Source organism: Ips typographus, linkage group LG16 (genome assembly GCF_016097725.1).
Source record: "Ips typographus isolate SLU linkage group LG16, UJ_Ityp_2.0, whole genome shotgun sequence".
NCBI lineage: Eukaryota > Metazoa > Arthropoda > Insecta > Coleoptera > Curculionidae > Ips > Ips typographus.
The window spans coordinates 6,579,227-6,600,463 of NC_138437.1; the positions used below are offsets into that span (position 1 = coordinate 6,579,227).

The 21,237-nt window shown below is 33.8% G+C and overlaps 3 protein-coding genes and 1 long non-coding RNA gene across 5 annotated transcripts in view; 3 read left to right on the forward strand and 1 right to left on the reverse strand.

The window, feature by feature from the left end:
- Position 1: 1 nt before the first annotated feature.
- On the forward strand, positions 2–5,950 carry Cont (Contactin). Of its 2 annotated transcripts, none has more exons than XM_081994760.1 (12): positions 2–120; positions 1,090–1,377; positions 1,431–2,451; positions 2,507–2,609; positions 2,666–2,979; positions 3,070–3,510; positions 3,561–3,733; positions 3,835–4,139; positions 4,193–4,935; positions 5,134–5,267; positions 5,320–5,503; positions 5,559–5,950. In XM_081994760.1, exons 2-12 carry the CDS (start codon positions 1,129–1,131, stop codon positions 5,660–5,662), a joined length of 3,771 nt encoding a protein of 1,256 aa, XP_081850886.1. In that variant the 5' UTR covers positions 2–120; positions 1,090–1,128; the 3' UTR covers positions 5,663–5,950. The 2 variants fall into 2 exon arrangements, with proteins under 2 accessions (XP_081850886.1, XP_081850887.1); XM_081994761.1 differs by having other exon boundaries at positions 6–105.
- Positions 5,951–7,760: 1,810 nt separating this feature from the next.
- Positions 7,761–18,596, forward strand: LOC145738879 (dorsal root ganglia homeobox protein-like). Its single transcript, XM_081993995.1, has 5 exons — positions 7,761–8,163; positions 14,178–14,474; positions 16,624–16,681; positions 17,567–17,781; positions 17,835–18,596. Exons 1-5 carry the CDS (start codon positions 7,777–7,779, stop codon positions 18,012–18,014), a joined length of 1,137 nt encoding a protein of 378 aa, XP_081850121.1. The 5' UTR covers positions 7,761–7,776; the 3' UTR covers positions 18,015–18,596.
- A 1,172-nt stretch (positions 18,597–19,768) lies between these two features.
- Utx (Utx histone demethylase) overlaps positions 19,769–21,237 on the forward strand; it is a 37,827-nt gene continuing 36,358 nt past the window's right edge. Inside the window, exons 1-4 of the mRNA XM_081994553.1 lie at positions 19,769–20,030; positions 20,095–20,161; positions 20,221–20,383; positions 20,444–20,555. Coding sequence (XP_081850679.1) covers positions 19,945–20,030; positions 20,095–20,161; positions 20,221–20,383; positions 20,444–20,555 — 428 coding nt within the window. The 5' untranslated portion in view covers positions 19,769–19,944. The remainder of the gene's footprint in view (positions 20,031–20,094; positions 20,162–20,220; positions 20,384–20,443; positions 20,556–21,237) is intronic.
- LOC145739159 (uncharacterized) lies at positions 20,199–21,157 on the reverse strand. Its single transcript, XR_014180919.1, has 2 exons — positions 20,609–21,157; positions 20,199–20,412 (listed from the first exon to the last, which is right to left on the reverse strand). It is a non-coding gene; the product is annotated as an uncharacterized LOC145739159 (long non-coding RNA).

Sequence of the window (21,237 nt, forward strand, 5' to 3'; positions counted from 1 at the left end):
TGACAGTGAGGGCTGGCGGCTGGCGTCTGCGTACAGTTAAGCTACCGCTTGGTTGCGTTTACTCATGTAGAGAGTTTGTTTTTTTGTTATTTTTGTTTGTGAAAGGTAAATATTGCTAAGGTAAGAATGATAAGATTAGGTGATAAGATTATTTAGATCTTAATATTACCCTTTCGTTCAACCTAAACAGCATAACAAAATTTACAGTCCAGTTTAACGGACAGATTGCCACTCCCTGTAAACACTACAAACTACCTAATTATAATAATGATTTACACTGTAATTATCATAAAAGTTCAATTATTAAAAGTTATTCAATTTGGTTGGGGTTGTATTAGTGCCAAAAAGGTTTTTTGGACCACTTATATGCCTTATAAAACTTACTTTTTTTTATAATAGTACTGGTGAAAATGGCTAATTAATAAAAACAGCATAACATGCAAGTTTTAAAAGAGATTTTAAATTTTCTTTACTAAAAGCATAACTGAATCAAATGTTCTTAATTTTTAATGCTAAATGTTTAAGTTAATACTTAAAAATAAATTTGTTTAGGTGTTTATCTAATTCTTGATTTACTACAAATCCAGTCACAAATTCATTCATGTAAACTGTAAATTGCATTCCTATTTTTCTGGTTTGGTATCAGATTTATGAATTAAAATTACACATTAAGTTTGTGCTATAATGATGAATAACCCTTCAACCAATGGAAATGTTATCATAACAGGAAACAATAATAATCTTCATTCCAGTTAAAATAATTTTCTTTACAAGGTATATTATTAACATTACTTAACCAGTTAAGGCCCTGTTTTATTTTTGTCCATAACAAACAAATAACCTGGACTACTACTGTGTTGTTATGGACAAAAATGAAGTTAATAATAATGTCTCTTAGTAAGAAGTTGGGTAATCCCTAAGTAAAGGGTTTGCAGATATTTTATTTATGGATTTTCAAGTTTCTTTTTTTTTGTCTCATTTTTAAACTTGTGTTATTTTTAATAAAACCTCCTTTATTAAGATAAATATATTTAGAATTTTACCAAGTAGTTTTTAAACAAGTGTATTTCTACTTAAATTTCTTTTCAGGAATGACATGACTACAAGTTTTTAAATTCCATATCAAAAATGCTTTTGCTATCACTGACATTTTTGCTACATTTCAATAGTCCTGTACTTACTCAAAACCCAGTACAGAATTTTATTGAAATTGAAAATTATGTACCTGATTATCAAAATTACCAGCAAGATTATGCTGGGAATTATTTACTAGAGCCTTTAAAATGTCCTGACCACTGGATTCCATTCCAGCAATATTGTTACAAATTTATTAAGTCACCAATGAGGCCTTATGTTGATGCTAGGACACTTTGTCAAGTAAGTTGTCAGAAGCATTAAACAAAAAAAGAAACAATTTAGAAGTTTTTTAGGCTTATGCTGGTGAACAAATAGAAAAAAGTACTTCAGATTTAGTATCAGTTAGTAGTGTTGAAGAACATAGTTTTATAGTACAACAGCTAAATCGTTATGATCCTCAACATCGCCGATGGTATATAGGAGCACATCAGACAACTCCTAATTTATACACAAATCCAGATGGAACCCATCTACCTTCTATGGACAGTGCCTTTATAAGAGATAATGCTGGATATGACAATACAGAATTTTTGGTTTATAAATTTTCTAAAAAGCTAATGCATTGGGGTTTGGAACCAGTGGATGGAAAGGACCCACTACCATTCATATGCAAAGCTGATATAACTGTTGTAGAGAAACTTAAAGCTGATGAACGTAGTTATACTTATGGTGCTGAAATAGTTGATCCAGATAAGGTTCCTAGAGGGCCATACTTTATTAGAGAACCTAATGATGTAATTTTTGATACCTCAAAAAGAAAATTGTATAATGATATTAGCTTGAGCTGTTTAGCTGGGGGTTATCCTACCCCAACTTACAAATGGTATAGAGAAGAGTATGAAAATGACAAACTAGTACCAAGAGAAATTGATCCATTAGCAGATGGTCGCTATACAATAAGTGGTGGAACTCTGATAATCCACAATCCACAACAGAAGCTAGATAGAGCCACTTATCACTGTAGAGCAACAAATAAATTTGGAACTATTATTTCTGAAAGTGTCACATTAAATTTTGGCTTTATACTAGAGTTTGTGTTAAAAAGAAGTGTGGAAATTGGAGATTTAAATTGGGGCAAAGCCATTTATTGTGATCCTCCAAATCATTTTCCTTCAGTTAAATATTCTTGGTCAAGGGACTATTTCCCTAATTTTGTGGAAGAAGACACCAGAGTGTTTGTGTCCAATGATGGCTCTTTGTATTTTTCTGCTTTAGAAACAATTGATAGAGCTAACTACAGTTGTAGTATTCAATCAGAATTTTCTGACTCTGGGAGAAATGGACCTTTTTTTCCTTTGAGAATAAATCCACATTGTAAGCGTTTCAGTTAACCGCCATTTAGTATAAAGACTAATGCGTATTTTTTTAGCCAATTATCAAACACTGAAATTCCCTATTAACTTTCCTAAAGCTTTCCCTGATACTCCAATAGCAGGGAAGGAAGTCAGATTAGAATGTGTGGCTTTTGGATAGTAAGTTTCTAACTGATAACTGTTCAAATTACTGGTTTAAATTATTAATTTTACAGCCCGGTTCCAAGCTATAACTGGACTAGACAAGGTTCAGGAGCTTTTCCCAGAAATGCTTACTTCACCAGCTTTAATAGAGTGCTTATTATTCCCCACGTTCACGTGGAAGACGAAGGCGAATACGTTTGCAGGGCGTATAACGACAGACAAAGTATCGAAAATTCAGTTATTTTGAATATACAAGCAGAGCCAAACTTTACTATTCCGTTAAACGATAAGCATATCGACAAAAAAGGTGAACTTGTATGGACTTGTGAAGCATTTGGCATACCTGATGTCAACTATACTTTCTTCAAAGATGGGCGACAATTATGTGAGATTTTTTAATTTCAATTAATTATATTCTGTGTTATATTAGTTTATGTTATGAGTGTTTTATTTATATAATTTTTAAAATATATAGCTATGTTGGACTTGGACCCAGAAGACCGTGGCCGAATAAACATTAGAGACAACGTTCTAACCATTAACTACCTCAATGATCAAAGAGACCCTGGGATGTACCAATGCAGGGCTACAAATACTTTAAAAACACGATATTCGTCTGCTCAGTTACGTGTGTTGGCATTTCCACCATCTTTCAAGAAACATCCTTTAGAGTCGGAAACTTACGCTGCTGAACTGGGAAATGTCACTATAAAGTGTAACCCCGAAGCTGCTCCCAAACCCAGATTTATTTGGAAAAAAGATGGAAACGAAATTGGGTCAGGTGGTCACCGGCGCATATTTAAGAACGGAAATTTATTTATTAGTCCTGTATCAAGAGACGATGAGGGAGTTTACACGTGCACGGCTAGTAATGAGTTGGGGGTTGCAGAATCCAGAGGCCGGCTGATTGTTTTGCGTAAGTTCATGGATTTTAGTAATAATTCAGTGAAGAAAGTGGAATTTTAGGAGGACCTAAAATTGTGGAAAGCCCAGGGCCAAACCTTGTTATTGTTAATGGTCGAAATATTGATTTGCAGTGTTACGCTGTAACTGACGAAATGCTTGATATTGCTTATATGTGGACGCACAATGGGGCTCGAATTCGGACTCAGGAAACTTATAATCCCCATGAAAGAGTTGTGAGTTTTATGATTTTTGTCTTAGGAAATGCGTCTAGTACAATAAATTTGTGCTGAACTTCAGATTGATTACTGAGGATATTATTTTTCTAATTTTACAGAGAATTGATGGTGGTTACTTGCGTATATCAAATGCCACTTTTTCCGACTCTGGCGATTATAAATGTATTGTGGAAAGTGCAGTAGGGGCTATATCTTCCGAAACTCACGTGGTCGTTCAAGGACCTCCAGGACCACCAGGAGGAGTACAGATTCAGAAGATTCAAAAAGACTTCTTTATTTTGCAATGGACTGATGGTGCCACACATGGAATGCCTATATATGGGTACACCGTAAGTGGCAGAACTAACTGGAATAGTACTTGGGTGGATTTGGCTGTTGGTGTAAAAGCTAAGGAAATTGACAGGTAAGGGAACCAACATTAATTACCCCATAGTACTTGATGTAGATTTATGATAGGTTTACTGGAAGAAAAGAAGCCGATATTGAAGTTACTTTGACGCCATGGTCCAATTACGAATTTCGGGTCTGTGCCTGGAATGAATTAGGTCCAGGTCCATTTTCAAGTCCTAGCGCGAAATATCATAGCGTAAAAGACCGCCCCAAAGTTGCCCCTAAAAATATTGGAGGTGGAGGAGGAAAAATTGGAGACCTCACCATAACATGGACACCTTTAAGACCAGACGAGCAACACGCTCCTGGAATTCACTATAAAGTATTCTGGAAACGGTACAACGAACAAATAGAATTTCAAAGTACTCTGCTAAAGGAGTACGGCAATACCAATAAGGCCGTAGTTCAAATCGATCCGAAATACTTCTACACCCAATACTTGGTTAAAGTCCAAGCTTTTAACGAACTAGGAGCTGGACCGATAAGCAAAGAAGCTCTAGTTTTCTCTGCCGAAGATATGCCGCAAGTAGCCCCACAAATGGTAGTGGCAAAGTCCTTTAATTCTACAGCTTTGAATGTATCTTGGGAGCCTATAGAAGAAACCAGGGAGAAGGTGAAAGGAAAACTGATTGGACACAGGATAAAATATTGGAAAAAAGACACTAAAGAGGAAGATAGTGTTTATTATTTGTCCAGGACCACGCGACCATGGGCGCTTATTGTAGGGTTGCAACCTGATACTTATTATCACGTTAAGGTTATGGCTTATAATGGCGCTGGAGAAGGGCCAGAAAGTGAACGATATTTAGGTAAGTTTGATGTTTATTAAAGTAGGGATATTTGCACTGGAATTAAACCCAAACTTTGCTTATCAAAGCAACTGTCAAGCTATTCTGTGTGTTTCATTAAAATTCTAAATACTAAGCAACATACAATTTGATATTAGTGCCAAGCGTTTTTATTTAAGTTTTCTTCTTGTGAGAGTTTTGTAAATAATTAATTTTCAGAACGCACATACATGAAAGCGCCACAAAAACCTCCGTCTTCCGTTAGAGTATACGGTATTAATCCTTCAACTGTCAAAGTACAATGGAGGTACGTGCAGCCATCTTTAGATGAGGAGCCTTTACAGGGCTATAAGGTATAATTTAAGTTTCATTGAGATTACGTTGGTTACATATTGAGGTTCGCAGATTCGAGTTTGGGACTTTGATCAAGACTTAAGTACAGCCAATGACACTATAGTCCCAATCGGAGGTAACCTTGAAGGTTACCTTTATAATCTGTCGCCAGGAAAGACTTACAGACTGCGAGTTTTAGCTTATTCCAATGGAGGAGACGGTCGAATGAGTTCCCCGGAACTAGTTTTTCAAATGGGTATGTCTATTAAACCAAAACTTTAAACAACCGTTACTAAAAGTTTAATTTGCAGGAAATCCTCAGTATTTTCGAAGCAGCGGCACTACAACGAGTCCAACCTCCTTTATCTTATTTTGCGTAATTGCAAATGCCTTTTTCCGCGCCATGTCGTTGTAATAACACAAATTACTTTAAGGAATAACAATTGTAAATACGCGCACTTTTAATTATGTGTATCATATGACTGAAGTGTAAATATGACACGACAGCTTAAGTTATTACTATATAAATACATGCAATCCGTCCAGTTTAATATTTCAAATTTCTATAACTCTACTAAATGGTGTCTAAGAAGCAATGTTTAGTGCAAAACCAAATGAGTCTCAAATGTTTATTTTAGTGTAGTTTTATTGTCACAAGTGTTTTTATATTTTTACTTATTTTAATAAAGTACTTTTTATCTAACGTGGAGATAATTATTTGTGTTTAATCTACCATTTAAACCAATGTTGAAAAAGCTCATTAGAAAGGATATGAGCATGATCTGTGAACTGTTAAAGGATACTTAAAATGTTTTTTCTATACCTTTCCCTGAATAACATATAGGTCTTCTATTGCTGTAGCAGCCCATTGTTGTCTCTTATAAAGGTCATCAGTCTGCTGGGAGGTACCTCCCTTAAGTCTCTGAATAACAAAACTGACTGTCTCGCCTAAGAGAAGGTAGGAGAGTTCAAAAAATATGCGCAGAGGTATTTTCATCTTCTAAGAGTTTTTAATCACCCCTTTCACTTTTATTTTTAGCAATATCCATGAAACACTGATGTTGTTTGAGGTGAAATCAACGGCCTGTTGTCTTATATTCCAGAACCAGTCAGACGTTTAGCTTCTTAGCAATGAGTGCTTAATCTAAGCAAATGCTGAGATTCTGTTCACTTTGGAGACTAAACTGAGCTCAAAATTGCAAATACGTCTGCCTGGAAAACGGTATACCTTTCTAGTCTCTTTGCTATCAGTGGTCACAACTCTGAGATTGTTATTAATGGGGACATATACGGTCACCAAGCATGACATCGCTACTTAGTACAGTTTCACACGTGCCATAGTTCCCGTATGATCTCCTCTGTAGATAATTCATCATATGCAATGTCTAAATAAAAGCATGAGATTTAGCATCACATCTAAAGCTCAGGATAAGGGCTGTTCTCATAGCCTCAGTAATGGTTAACCACCTGAGTCTTCAGCTTTGTCTAACAATAAACTCGATAACAGCTTCGGTGATCAGATTCTAGAGGTGAATAACCGGGTATTTCATTGTCTGGGAGTAATTGAGCACACTCTCAGATAGGATGACGTTGTGTCTAAATAGTTTGGCTTTAGTTGGACTCCATTTTTAGAGCAACTGCTTAACACCAGATCATTCGTAAGGCCCTAGAAATAAACCACGCATGTTGGCCCTAGTTTCACATAGCAAAGAGCGACTATACACTATACGTCATTAGCGTAATTTTGTGCATGCAGGCCTGTGCTATTCATTCCCATAACAGATCGTCCAACACAAGGCTCCATAATAGAGCAGACAATAACTTGTATATAGGGATCACCAACCATTTCAGCTTGATTGCAAAGCAACAGCAACCATCAAATCCACCCCAGCAGACAAAGTAAAAAAATTGTGCAGCAGATATAGTCAACATCGATTTTGTTCCTCATCTTTACATCTATCTATGTGAGCTTTATTGCAAGTTTTCTTACCTTACCCGTCATACAAAAAATCTAGTCAAATTATTATAGGCAAATAGTTTTACTATTTAGATATTTAAACTAGTTTTGTTGTTCAAGTTTGTAAACTATTAAACATCAGTTGGTGCTTACAATAATAAAATAAAGATATTTTGAATGTCACGTTTGTAATTGATTAAATATATGGTTGATGCTGTGTTTAATAGAGCATCACGCAAAGTTCCCTGAATCCAACCGACAATCATAATCGTAAATCTGCATAATTATAGCAGTTGGAAAAACAAGTGCTAAAAAATGTCAGCTACTTGCAGTAAAGCTATTGACTTACCATAAATATAAGAAAGAAATTTCTCAACAACTCAAAGTGATAGCCAAAGGCCCGGCCCATTTTATCCCATGCCCAATAGGGTAGTCGTAACTCTAATTAAGGGTGGAGTTAGTCTAAACCGCAACCCCCGTTGTATCCATGGAAACTACCCCAACTTTCAAGTGATTATTCAGTTTCACTCACATGATCCTTCTAAACAAAGCTTTAGATTATCGCGATTATCATGGATAAATTAACACAATTCGTGTCAAAATCGTTCGAAAGTAATAATAACGCCGGCGAGCAATGTTTAAACTTGAGTTTTGACGCGAGGAAAACTAGTGTGAAAACCGAAAAAGAGTTTGTTGAGGAGCGCACGAAAAAACCGAAAAACTGGCTAATTTCAGATATTGAAAATAACGGATCGTCCCAGACCCAAGGATGTATTGATTTGCGTTTAAACCTTAATAATGCAAAAAACGACGATAGTGACAAGGAGAAAATGAGTGCGGATGTGAGGAGTGACAGTGTGATAGAGCACTGCGAATCTTATTCAGACGCTCTTTTATGTGACAAAAGAGAGGACTGCAGCCAGGATGTACATTGTGATAATGAGAACAGTAACAACAAAGTTTGTAAGTATATTAAAGTTTTTTGTAACTCAACTAGTTCAGGAACAACAGAAATTCTCGCAAAACTCAAGTAAGAAAATAAAAATACTAAAATTTGTTGGTTCACCGGTTAAAAGCTTTGTTTTAGAAAGAAAAAAATGTAAGTAGAATGGTATTGAACCATAAGTAAAATTTGAAAACTGAATAGAATGTTTTTAGATACAAATTTATCATTCCTGAAAATTAATCAGCTACTATGTAATTTTTAGGAATCAGTAAAAAACAAAAAAATATGAATATATTTCATTCATATGTGTCAAAATTATGATTATTTGTTAAACGTTATCACTATGCACTACAGGCACTAAAAAAAGTTAAAACATAACTTATTTGCTTATAAATTGAAGAATAAAATTAAATAAATATGTAGCTAAGAATCAAATTGCTTTCAAACCAATCACTTCGCTAATGGGGCTTTTCATAATAATGCATATTGATAATAAGCAAAAACAAAGCTTATTATATGCGGACAAAATGCGTATGCCCAATTTTGTATGTTTTACTTTAAGATTCTATGTCAAATTCTTATATTTGATGTTTGAAAACCAATTTTTAGTTAATTTTGTTCTATTCAAATTTGCAAAAATTCAGTTTTTATCAGTATAGTTAACAGTACAAACTGTCACCTGTATTAGTTTATATTGACATTTTTGTTGAACTGTTACCAGAGTAGTTGAGTTTATTAAATCGTCGACTATAGTTTACTTACTGTAACACAAAATAATATTAGTTCAAACAAGTTATAAGAACAACCGGCTGCTGAAAGTTAGTGTTTTTGGGGTATAAACTAAAACTGGCACCCTATAAAATATGAAACAAAATCTGTTGAATATATGCTAAAACTTCAGTTAAAGTGGAGTTTCTCGAACTTCGAATATCCCAAGAGAGACAAAATGATGACAGACGTGTTTTATACAAGGATATAAAAACACCATCAAATTAAATTCTAGGCCGAGAGGCAAGGAAAAAATAGAGTGTGTAAACTTTATCAAAGGGGTGGAGTTGACACCATGCATATTTCCTAACTTCATTAAACTAATAGAATTAAATTAATCCGCGCTCCATTCTAGGATCTTTATTGCCCCGTGGGTACGGAAAGTATTAAATTCGGCTCTTTGGTGCGTTAATTCCTCTCAAGGGATGGATTCTCCCTTATTGCCGTTTTGCCTCTTTTACTCCACTCTATTTAGTGTTTATTCTTCAGAAATTTTCCTTTGAAATACATCTCAAATCATTTAGTATGAGATTTTCTTGTATAATTGAAAACAGTTGATTTGTAGAGAGTGTCCGAAAAATCTGTTATAACACTCTTATTCAAAATTCTAGCAGGTCATTCTTAATATATTTTTATACATTTACCTTTAAATATTTTATTATATATTTTTAATAATTGATTGATGTATATGTCATTGTATTATATGGTCTTTGTATATTTACCTTCCTTATTTTTTCTTTTGTTACGTCTTATTAAGTCCCTTTTTTGGACACAAAAATGTGGTTATAGTCTTGTTACAGAATAATCGGAATAACTACTACGATCATTTAAGGCTTTTAGTGTATTTGGTATAATTTGCTTTATTAAAGTAATACAAATTGGTTTATCATATATTTTTCTGCACCTCCGTCGGTGTGAAGACGACAACATTGTTAAAGTTCATATAATTTTCTGGTAATCTTTATTGTATAAGATTTCTGAACCGCAGTTAAAAATAATGCTAAGAATTCATCATTAAACTTATAATCATAGAGCATCAATACTAATAGAAGACAGAACATCTGAAAAAATAGATATACAAAGTGGTGTCCGTTAAAGCATATCATTACCAATCATTACCAAAATAAAAATTAAGCACTTGGTGACAAAGAGAAAGGCATGAATGAACCATCTAAGACACGCTAACGACACAGTCCTCATAGCTGAGACAAAGGAAGACTTACTTACAAACAATTATTAATAAAATTGTTAGGGATATCATTGAACAAAACGAAAACTACTAAAGACAGTCGAAAGGTATTTGTAAGAAGTCAACCAATCGAAAAAGTAAAAAAATACAATTACTTAGGCACAACCTTTAGTGAAACCATAGTGACACACATTTATTTTTCAAAAAACAAACGACTGGTAAGGTGTTATTTATTCTAGGAATCTCCAGAGACTTTTGACACAAATGAAATGTATTTTTATTGTTATAGTTGATTTAATAGAAAATCGTTTTAAATGAACTTCTCTTGGGCTATCAAGCTGTATTTTTTCATTACTCTAATATCCATTGGATGGACATTTGAAAGCAAAACGCAAAACGCCTCTAAATTCCCTAAAATCTGAGTTTCGCGCGTCCTTTTAACAAAGACACAGCAATACGGTTCATCTAAAGTTCTGCTATCATAATTTTTGATTCTAAATTAATTCTTAAACACTCTTAAATCGTTTCAATGTTATTATTTTTTATAATAAACAATTTTTTAATAAACTACTAGAAAACTGTAAAAGAACATGTGCACTTTTGCATTTTGGTCCAGAAGAAGAAAATAAGCACAAAAAAATAACTTCTTCATAGTATCTCGGTAACATGAGCTAGAGAGGCGAGTTTTGACTCATTTTGTAGTATTTTTCTTTCCTTTTCTAATGGAGATTTGGTGAAATTGATACACCTTTAAAAAATTGAAAAAATTACATTTTTTGTCAAAATTAAAAAAACTATTTGGGGTATCCAAAGTTTATTTAGAGTTGAAGGAGGCCTCAACAATCTAAAAACATTTTATTAGCACACCCGATAGAATAAAATCTTTTGATATTTTGTTGCAAGCAGGGCCGTAGAAAAGTAGAAAATTGAGTTGAAATTATGAAGCTGCCTCAAATGTATTGAAATTGAGCTGGTTAATTGTCTAAAATTGGAAACATGGAAACGTCCCAAAAATTCAGTGTTTATTCTATTAAATTTAGTTGTGGATTTGGTAACCCTTATTTGGACCGTCGGATTTTAAACCGAGTTTAAGTTGAGTTTGTGAACTTCAGCTTGGCTTAAAATACTACGGTATAATAACTTTTAAACTATGTGCAACTATACGCTGGTGTGAACTGTTTTCCTGTATTTTTTTGCGTTATGTGTCAAGTATAAACTATATGAAATAACAGTTGACCTTTAGATTTTGACCTGTCTGGAAATTAGTTGGCACTGGAACGTGATAGCAGTATCCCGCAAAACGAGCAAGCAAATCAATATGACGGGAATCAATGCTAATCTAATAAGTCCTGCAATGAGTGCGTGTTATCCTGACAGGCTAAATTGTTCCCCCAGCTATGATTTGTTGAGATTAATAACGTATTAAATAGTCATGCGGATTTGTTGTGTAGATTTAATTGTAGATGTTTAATAAATCTTCCCCTTTCATCTGACTCTCACCCTTGTTAAACAGTGGATATAGTAAATATTAGGTAACCCCACGAATAACTGATAGTTCCACTTCATCGGCCCAGCAGTCTCAAATAATAACTAGAGATCAAAAACGAATTTAAACCAAATTTTAGTTTCATGCAGTTTAGATTGATCGTATAGAAAGTAGTAAAACGCCCCGTTTTAGCAATTTAAATGATGCCCTGATAGGAGGCACACGCTCCTCCCACCAGTCTCTCTCTGTTGCCTTCTCTCCCTGTTTCTTCCTCCAAAACACCCATTCTTGCTGCCAAATAAATCGTTTTTATTCGAGATACTTTAATTTAAATTCGAGTTTTAGTCGGACGTTTGTTTCCAGAAGATCGCATTGGATTTCCATTAACCACAATAAAAAAATATTGTGCTTTATACACTTTACATAAAACGATTACTCCATTAAAGAAATGTTATCACGGTGTCCAATAATTTGTAATTTTATTAGTGGCATACTCAAATATGTTGAGTGATGTTGATGGGTATAGTGGTTAACTTAATTAATTATTCAATTAGCTTTTGTCATAAATATATTTATTATATAAACCACTCAGGATCAAACAGTGCTGATGTACGGATATTATTTCATTACACAAAATAGCCAGTTTTTTAAAGCACCTTCAGTAAAACTAACTCTAATACTTGTTGTGTTTGGTTATTCCCCGATAGAGCAATCAGACTTATATTTGAAAATTGTCACATGACGTTACTTTGTGTACGATTAGCGCAGTCACGTGATGTTACGTCGTGATGAATTGTCAGATTATCGTTTGACTGCTGAAAAGAGGAATAACAGAACTTTAACAAACACATTAAATGCTGTGTGACAAAGAATCAGGATGTTATATAATAGTTTTTATTTTCGAGAAAAAAGAACAGGAGATAACATTATATTATATGTCACTTTTAATGGCGGCGTTAGCGGTTTTCGTTTTGTATACAAACCTATTCAGATGTAGTAAGAAATATGTTTTTTTTTTATTATTTCGTGTAGTTGATTGCAAGTTGTGAGTGAAAAATCAAAGAAAGGTTCATTCCTGATCCAGATATGTATAGATAAGGCTTTTTATATACAATCAAGTCCAGCTTAAACAAATTTGTTCTGGAAAGTACAACACACAGCAAACTAGTTTAAACACCGTTCAATGTAAGAAAATCTGTAAATCCTTGAAACTAGGTAAGCAAAACTGGTAAATGGTTCTTATGTTATTACCAAGAACATTAATTCAAAATTATTTTTGTGGCTCTCACAATGAAGGATGCTTTAAAATGTAACTCACATACCTGTGCATGTAACAAGTACCTAATAGGTTTACTTTACTAGAAAGCACTTGTACCTACCATTGAGTATAGTTTTGGAGTAAAATCATCCCACTTCAAAGTGTTCCACCACTGTTGAGTTAGATCCGGTTTTTGGTAAAGTAAAACTGACACGGTTGGGCTTTTTCCTGAATTGCTGTTACAATGTGGCTTGAAAAACTTATGAACGGCAGCAAACAAAAATAACTTATGCAAATAACCTCAAGTTTCGATTTTAAACCGTAAAAATTAATCTAATCCTCAAAAAACTCAATTTCCACAATACAAACTGTCACCACTATTTCCGCCATATTGGAATTTTTGACAAGCACCTTCTAGGCTTTCTAAGCGACCAAAACGGAAGTCGCCATCTTTGTCCAAATAATTTTTTTTTCTGACAGTTTACGGCCGCCATACTGAACGATGTTTGTCTCCCACTTTGGTTGCTATGCTCTATATTTTTTTTATTGGATTTAATATTATTTAACCAACGAGTGTATTAAGGAAAGCGATTAATATGCAGTTGCAAAACATGCTCGTTTTTAATCACTGCTGATATACAGTGTGGAGTATTTTTTTCTCTCATACAAAACAGAATGGCAAAAATCACATTGTTGTGTCTGATTGACTGATTTTACCTTAGATGGCTTTAAGTACTGTTAAAAATGCCCCAATTACAAAGTCAGTGACAAAATGGTGGAAGTTACAGCAAAAAGGACACCAGATTCGTGTCCTCGGTTATTAACATTTTATTCACCTTCCTCCCATCCCATTCCCATCTACACCTGTATAAATTTATCCCCCCCTGCATAATGTAAGGAAGAAAAGAAAGTCGGAGGCAAATAATTACATTAATTCAACTCGTAGTTAAAGAAAGGAAAATCCGAGCAATTAGGTTGAGAAAAATTAATGAATTAAATTCGTACCGCCCCGAGATTTTTGAGCCGCTGGGGGAGATGGGCTCAGGAATTTATCTTAAAGATAATTGATTGCGTTTTCTTAATTGAAGTACCCCGTATAATTCCCTTGTTTTCATAAGCGTCGTTTACACCTTTTGTACAAATTAAATGTTTAATATAACACCCCAAAATTTATGTTTTACTAAGTGAACTTGTCTTTAACGAAATAGGAAAAACGTTTTATGTGGGCGACACTGACTGAAAACACTTATGTAAATGGAGAAATAATTAGTTAATTGAGTCTCGTACGGGTGACAGATTAGTTTGTTTTAATTCTATACTCCTAAGAAAGCTAGGGAAATAGGGAAAAACACTTTCAGGCATGTTTTAACTTATTGGACTTTTACAGATGTAATAGACTCCAAAGAGGATTCCAGTTTGGAGGAGGCAACATCCGTCTCTAGACATTCATCTCCACTCCTTAACTCTTCAAAATCAAGCACGAAACAGCGTAGATCGAGGACTAATTTCACTTTAGAGCAACTCAATGAGCTAGAACGACTTTTTGACGAGACCCATTATCCTGATGCCTTTATGAGGGAAGAACTCAGTCAACGATTAGGACTCAGCGAAGCTAGGGTACAAGTAAGGGCAATAATTTACTAAATAAGTACACTTTCAATTACGTAGTCAGCTTCTCAACTCGTGTACATAAAAAAACATAAAAAAATAAAATGGGAAAAAAAGATCTCTCTTAGAGGTGTTTCCCTTAACCGTTTAATTCGCTGGTGATTTTTTCCAACTACTATCCCCTTAAATTAGTGCAAAACACTTAGTATCAATTTATTAAGTGGTCTGTAAGGGCTGTAAGTGTCCGGCAAAGCCATTTCGTTCAGCCGAATTGTTTTCGATATCAATCACTTTTAATGCTCCCCTAATGCCGTTAATCTACCACTTAATCGATGCTTTTTGCTCAGGATCCATTCCCTCACGTCATACGTATTCATTAGGAAATTATCAGCTAATCGAACTAGTTGCGAAATAAAAAAATATCAACTTTACATAAGTAACAACCAAAGTTTTAAAAAAACTGATGGTATGTTAGTGCAGGTGATCTTTTCTTTAGAAAACACCTTTATATATAAAAAAATGAGATGGTATATAAAGTTGAAATTTGCACGTAATCAATCTGTATGCTAGCGAACTTTACCGATACAATTAAGATTGACTGTGCCTTATGAACAATGACCACTATCAATAATAAGTATTAAGCAGCCTGCACCTCGTATTTTGAAAACATTAGATTTTTGAAACATTTTACCAACTTGAAATTTCCTTCCTATCGTCACATGACTGCTTATCAACATTTACATGTTTAACAATTTTACCTTTAAATACAATTTGGAGCTTACAACTGCTCTGCTATCATGTGACGAAATTTCAGACTTAATTTGGGTCTGACACAGATAATAGTAGTAAAGTCACGTAACTTCTACCTAGTGAACATAGATTTTGATTTTTTTTCGGCTTTCAATCTTGAAAGAAACCTCATAAAGTCACGTGACTTGGTTTTTCACCTTTTGAAAAACCGATAATTTTTTTGACAAAACTGTGCAGTACGGCCCTGAAATTTAAGCCCAATTTACTATCCCTCTAACAAATTTCAGGCCCGTAACACTAGAAAATTCAAAATCTCTTGTAACACGACTTATGTCACTTTCTGCATCTTTCTATTTTACTGCAAAAATGCCCTGTAGCGTTTTTGAAAAGCTCTGAGATCTCTACAACTTTTATTCGTTGGATTTTTTAGATTTTTTGACAAATAAAAAAGTTATGAACGTTTTAAAGTGTTTTGGGTTATCAGACTATAAAGGCTTTCACGGCCGGTCAAAAGCCGAGATAACTTTCATGTTTTGGGTTACAAACACTATCACTGCTTTAGAAATTTTCTAGATTTTGCTTTTTTTATATCTTTTAAGAGATTTTTTGATGTTTTGGCAACATTTATACTTTTTTTGCTACATTTTTAGTGCTTTAGGCTCATTTTACTCTCCCTCCAAGAAGTTTCAGGTGTGTAACTCTCAAAAGTCAGGAATTATGCCCTTAAAATCATTTTCATATCATTTCTTCAACTCTTTCCTTTGTTAACACTGCCTTAAAAAAAAATTGCTTTACAGCCCTGTAATGGTAGTTCATTTGTATGTTTACAGTGTAAATTTCAGGGCCTTTTGCCTTTTTGCAACTGTCTTATGAGTTTTTACCCTTAAATTTTTCATCCAATTGTAGCCAGAAGTAACTGGCACCAGGAATATTTATGTAATGGAAAAAATATATTATACAAATTTTTATTACATATTTACACCTTTTCTAATTCAGTAATTTGACCAGTAATACACATATTTAGCTAATGCTAAGAGTGGAATAATGCAGATAATTGTTTTTTAGGCACATTTTTAGTTACAAAATTCGATGTATGTAAGGTTTAAATTGGCATGTAATAAATTACTGTTCAAGCGGCATTTGCTATTACAATTAATTTTAATGGTAGGCTAAATTATTATTAATTCCCAAGGCAGACGCTACCGATTAATACGACTAGTAGTGCAAATGATTGTTAAACAAATTTTTACTTTGCCAAATTCTACCAAATATTTGCCATTACAATGGATGGTTGTATAACAATTTGCTAAACACCCTATATACTGTCATGATAACATTTAACCTGCCATGTTTTTGTTGAAAATAAAAATGTAATAAACAAAATCTCAAATACAAATGAAGATTTGAATTTCAGGTGTGGTTCCAGAACCGGAGAGCCAAATGTAGAAAACACGAGAACCAGATCCAAAAAGGTTTGTACACTATACAAATCACCATTCGTTGAAAAAGTGCTATAAAGCTAAAAGACGTTGGTAACAAATTACGGAAAAAAACTCATTTACTGAGACAGGACGCTGCACTAAACGAAGGAAAGTGGCATATAAATCAGGGCTGTGCCCTCCCCAAAAAATCTGCGGTATATAATCGAATTTATATAGAGGCACGGACCTAAAAAAATACCGCTAAGGCGAGAGTTTTCAATCAAATGAAATAATTCCCCTAGAGTGCAATTTTCTAACATTCAGTCATTCAAATGGCGAGCATAAGAAGACTGGCCTGCCCCGAGTAGTATGGCCCTTTGGGGCTACTATATTATACTTACTGCGTTTCGCTTACTTCATCGCATCCAAGGGCGTTACATTTCGTTTATTTGCTCCTAAAAAACATTTATGTTTTTGTCTGTTTTATTATTTTATTTTTATTGTTTTGGTTATGGTACAGTCCAATTTCATTTGAAGTTTCTGAGTATCACAGACTGACAATAATCTAATACTAATTTAACAAATTGTATTATTAACATAATAAGAAAAAGTTGTTATAATTTAAAGGGATTAAAGCATTTCCCCTTGTAGTTAAGTAAAGTGATTATTTGTGTAATGTTTAAGGTGACTCCGCCCATGGACATTTAGAGATTTACTCTCTCCCCAGTTGAGACCGAACCGAGCACATTCGCAAATTACATTTACAAATAGGGGTTAACTCAGGTTTATTCATTTCGAATATGAACTAAACATGTTACCTATTTATTCATGAGTGTGCCCGGTTTTCACCCCCTGCGTAGGATTTATTTAAACGGATTTACTAATTGAAGGCCCCGACACCAATTTTTTAGACAATCAATGATTCAATTTTTTAAGGGATTATGATGAACAATACCAGTCCACCTTCAAGCACACCATTGGAAGCTTGTAGGGTAATCCCCTACATGAATGTACCAGCTCTAAGAGGAATTTCGATAGGACCACCATCTATAGGGCTGTCAAACTTTGATCGACTGTCTTCTACCTCATTTACCCAACAAGAAACAGCTTTCTCTGCAATCAACTCAGCTTTTATCACTGCAGCTCATCAGGTAAGCTAAACACTTTAATGTAGTTAACATTACGCAATTTATATTTATTTCAGTATGCAGCCGCTGTAGCAGTAGGCAGTAATCCTGCTAGTATACTATGTCCACAGTATCCTTTGGAATTTGCAGCCTTAGCTGTAGCACACAAGAACTCTAGTATCGCCGATTTGAGGTTAAAAGCTCGAAAACATGCTGAAGCTTTAGGTTTGTCTTCTCGAGAAACCCCGAGAAACTAATGTTTTCACACTGGACTAATTTATAGTCTTGTGAAGCTTCTTTCGTATTGGTAGTATCTGTACTACAAGAAAAAAAAGTATACATTTTTGAACGAATGAGTCTGATCATACTCATTTGTTATTGATTACCCTATATTTTCTGAATGTGCAGCTTGGTATATATTTTTTATTGCGGAAAAGTAGGTACAGAAATAATAGGTACAGTATTTAGTCACTACCTGCTCAAAGCTGGTACTCATATATTTCAGAGTCTTTTAGACATTTTATTCTTCAATCATCACAATTTAAACTTAATGAAGTACATTTACAGAACATATTTTGGAGAGTACAATTTTTTTAGCAGTAACTTTCACTAGTGATCAAAAATTAAGCTGCAAAACTAATAATTTCTGATACGTACAAAAACACCGATGTAATTATTATAAAAGTGTGCAATTTTTACTTTTTTCTTAATTTAGTAATTAATAGGCTAAGTTTACATCAATAAGGACAAGTTCACGTACAGCATTAAGTGTAAATAAACCATGTAATATATTACATTTGTAACGACGTGTCATATTTGAAAATAAATGTACATCTGAATTGAATTTCGTTACTTGACGAGAAAACTAAGCCACCCTGTATTATTCGTCATGTATAATCAGTAAAAAAGCAATACAATAATTCTGCAAGAAAGAACAGACATTTGATGTTAGACCCCCTAACATCGTTAGCACCGAACTTGAAGAAAACAAATAAAATAACTACGAATTTCCCCTAACGTTTGTTTTAAAATCACAAATCAAAGCACTGGGTGGCTGACCCTTGTTTGTAAAGCCACAAACCACCACTAATGTAATTATATCCAATCAACGAGAGCAAGAAAACTTAATCATTTATGACACTACAAAGCGGGGGTTCTAACTTAATAAATGTTGAACCAATGATATCGCTGTGTCAGTTTCTATCTATGTTACCGCTGATATTAAAGATATCTTCAAATGTTTCTTCTTATCAATTTTATTTCGTAATCGAACTTCGAACTCGGTTTTCCTTGTGGTTGTTTGATTGACGGTTTATACATCTAGGGAGAATATTGAGGTTGTTATGTCAGAACTAATTTCGAATGAAATTTGCACTTCACTGTTAAGAACCCACCATAAAACATAATCACAAAACGTTTTTCTTTATCGTATAACCACTAACGCTTCTTTTAAATTATTCAAATTAAAAACACACAAATTCTTGACAAAGAGGTGGAGCTTTGCTAGTGGATAAATATTCAAAGTTGCTAAAATGCAAAATAAATGAATTTCTTTAATTAAGCAATTAGTTTATATAATTGCTTCAACCCAGTTTTCCCACTTTAGAATATTTGAATATAAAGTAAAACATAATGTTTCACGATCGAAGCTGTTTTGTTCTGTCATTTTTGTCTAATTGGTTTTTAACCAAGACATGCATACTAAAATTTTCTATCAACAATACAATGATTTTAATATAAATAGTCTCAATCTAGAAAACATAATGCACCCATTTTACTGTTTTTTTCCATTCCACTAAATCATTAAAGCGCAAATTGTACTAGTGCTGCCATCATTGAAAAATATAAGAACTAAAAAAAAAAGACAAGCCATATCAGCGTTGAGAACCATCTTCGTCATCATCAGGATTGTGCGCAACAAAGTTTACCGCCTACGAAAAACGTAATGCGCACAATCATTACGAAAATTCAATTTCTTTATCAGTGGAACTTAGTCTGTAATGGACACATCCGAATAAAGATGTCGCTAGACATATTGGTGTTGTTGCAATTTTATAAACAAAATGGTAGTTGTTTGTTCAACTTCAACAAATTTGTTGCGTATGTTTATATGCAGTGCAGTGGCGGTTTATGAACAATTCCGCGTCTCGATTTATTCGTAAATCGTAACTAACCTTGAATATTAAAATGAGCAAAACAGTTCGTGACAGTGAAGATCTTGATGATATTACTATGACGGCTCAAGAATTGCATATTCTATCGGAGCTTGACAGGTTGGTAACAATACATTTAAACTATTAAATAATTGCTAATCTTAGCGAAATTTTACACTCCTAGTCGTCAGTATGGTTATCTACAGCTCAACCAGCCAGAGAATGCCAAAAAGAAGGCCCTAGTCCAAAAGGTAACAGTGGCATAGTTAAACAAAACTTATAGGTTATGTTAATACTTTTATTATTTTAGGCGGTTAAATATCTCCAGCTCATGGTGATTCAAGCTAGGAAGCATCAAGAAGAACAAAATGAAAATGAGCCAAGTAACTTCCAAAAGAAACCCATCAGCATTGACCCAAAAACATGGGTCAAACTGGGACACTTCCATTTGCTGCTTGAAGAGTACCGAAAAGGTAACTTGAGTAGTTTGAGTCAAGTTTAACTGAAACAAAAAAAAAACAAATTACTTTCAGCTTTATCAGCTTACCAAATGTTCTACAAAACTCAGGCGGAGAACCACTGGCAAAATACTACATTTCTCTATGGATTGGGTTTGGTTTACTACCACTTCAAAGCTTATCAATGGTAAGTTTAGTTTTCTTTTAAATATGGGTTGGTGGAAATATTAGCTTAAATACCAAGTAGTTGATAGCTGGTAGCTTGGTACAGTCATATTGAAACGAATGATAAAGGAACTGGCTAGACTCTGTAATAACTTAATCCAAAGAGTGATTATCTTTAAAATAAGTTGTTTTTAAGCAAATAATGTTGGTAGAAAAACTGCTGGTTTTTATTTTAAACTAATAGAGAAGTGAGGCAAAATTTCAGTTTGCAATTTTTTTTTACATTTTGAATACATTGTCATTAATGTGTGTACAAAGGTAATTTACTTTAGAAACCTGTAAATAATGCAACAGTTGGATTGTGAATTGAATTGGCTTTCTATGAATGCTCGTCAGATGGCGCTAGAACCATGAAAGTCTAAAATCAGTAAAGTCAATATTTATGTAAATAAACACATTATTTATTCATTAATAGAGGTAGAAAGTGCATTAATAAACAATGTCAAAGATTTTAATGATTATAAAAATATTGATTTTTATCAAGCAGCAGGGTTATGTATTGAATTTGCTGTGTTTTGATAAAAATTTGCCAGGTGGCGTTAGAAGTACTAAATCATTAAACTGGCTTTAAAGGTTGTCTGTTCAGTGTTGCCAATATCAGTATTTCCTTTGTTCCCTAAGCAGTAAAAAATGTTCAGTTATTT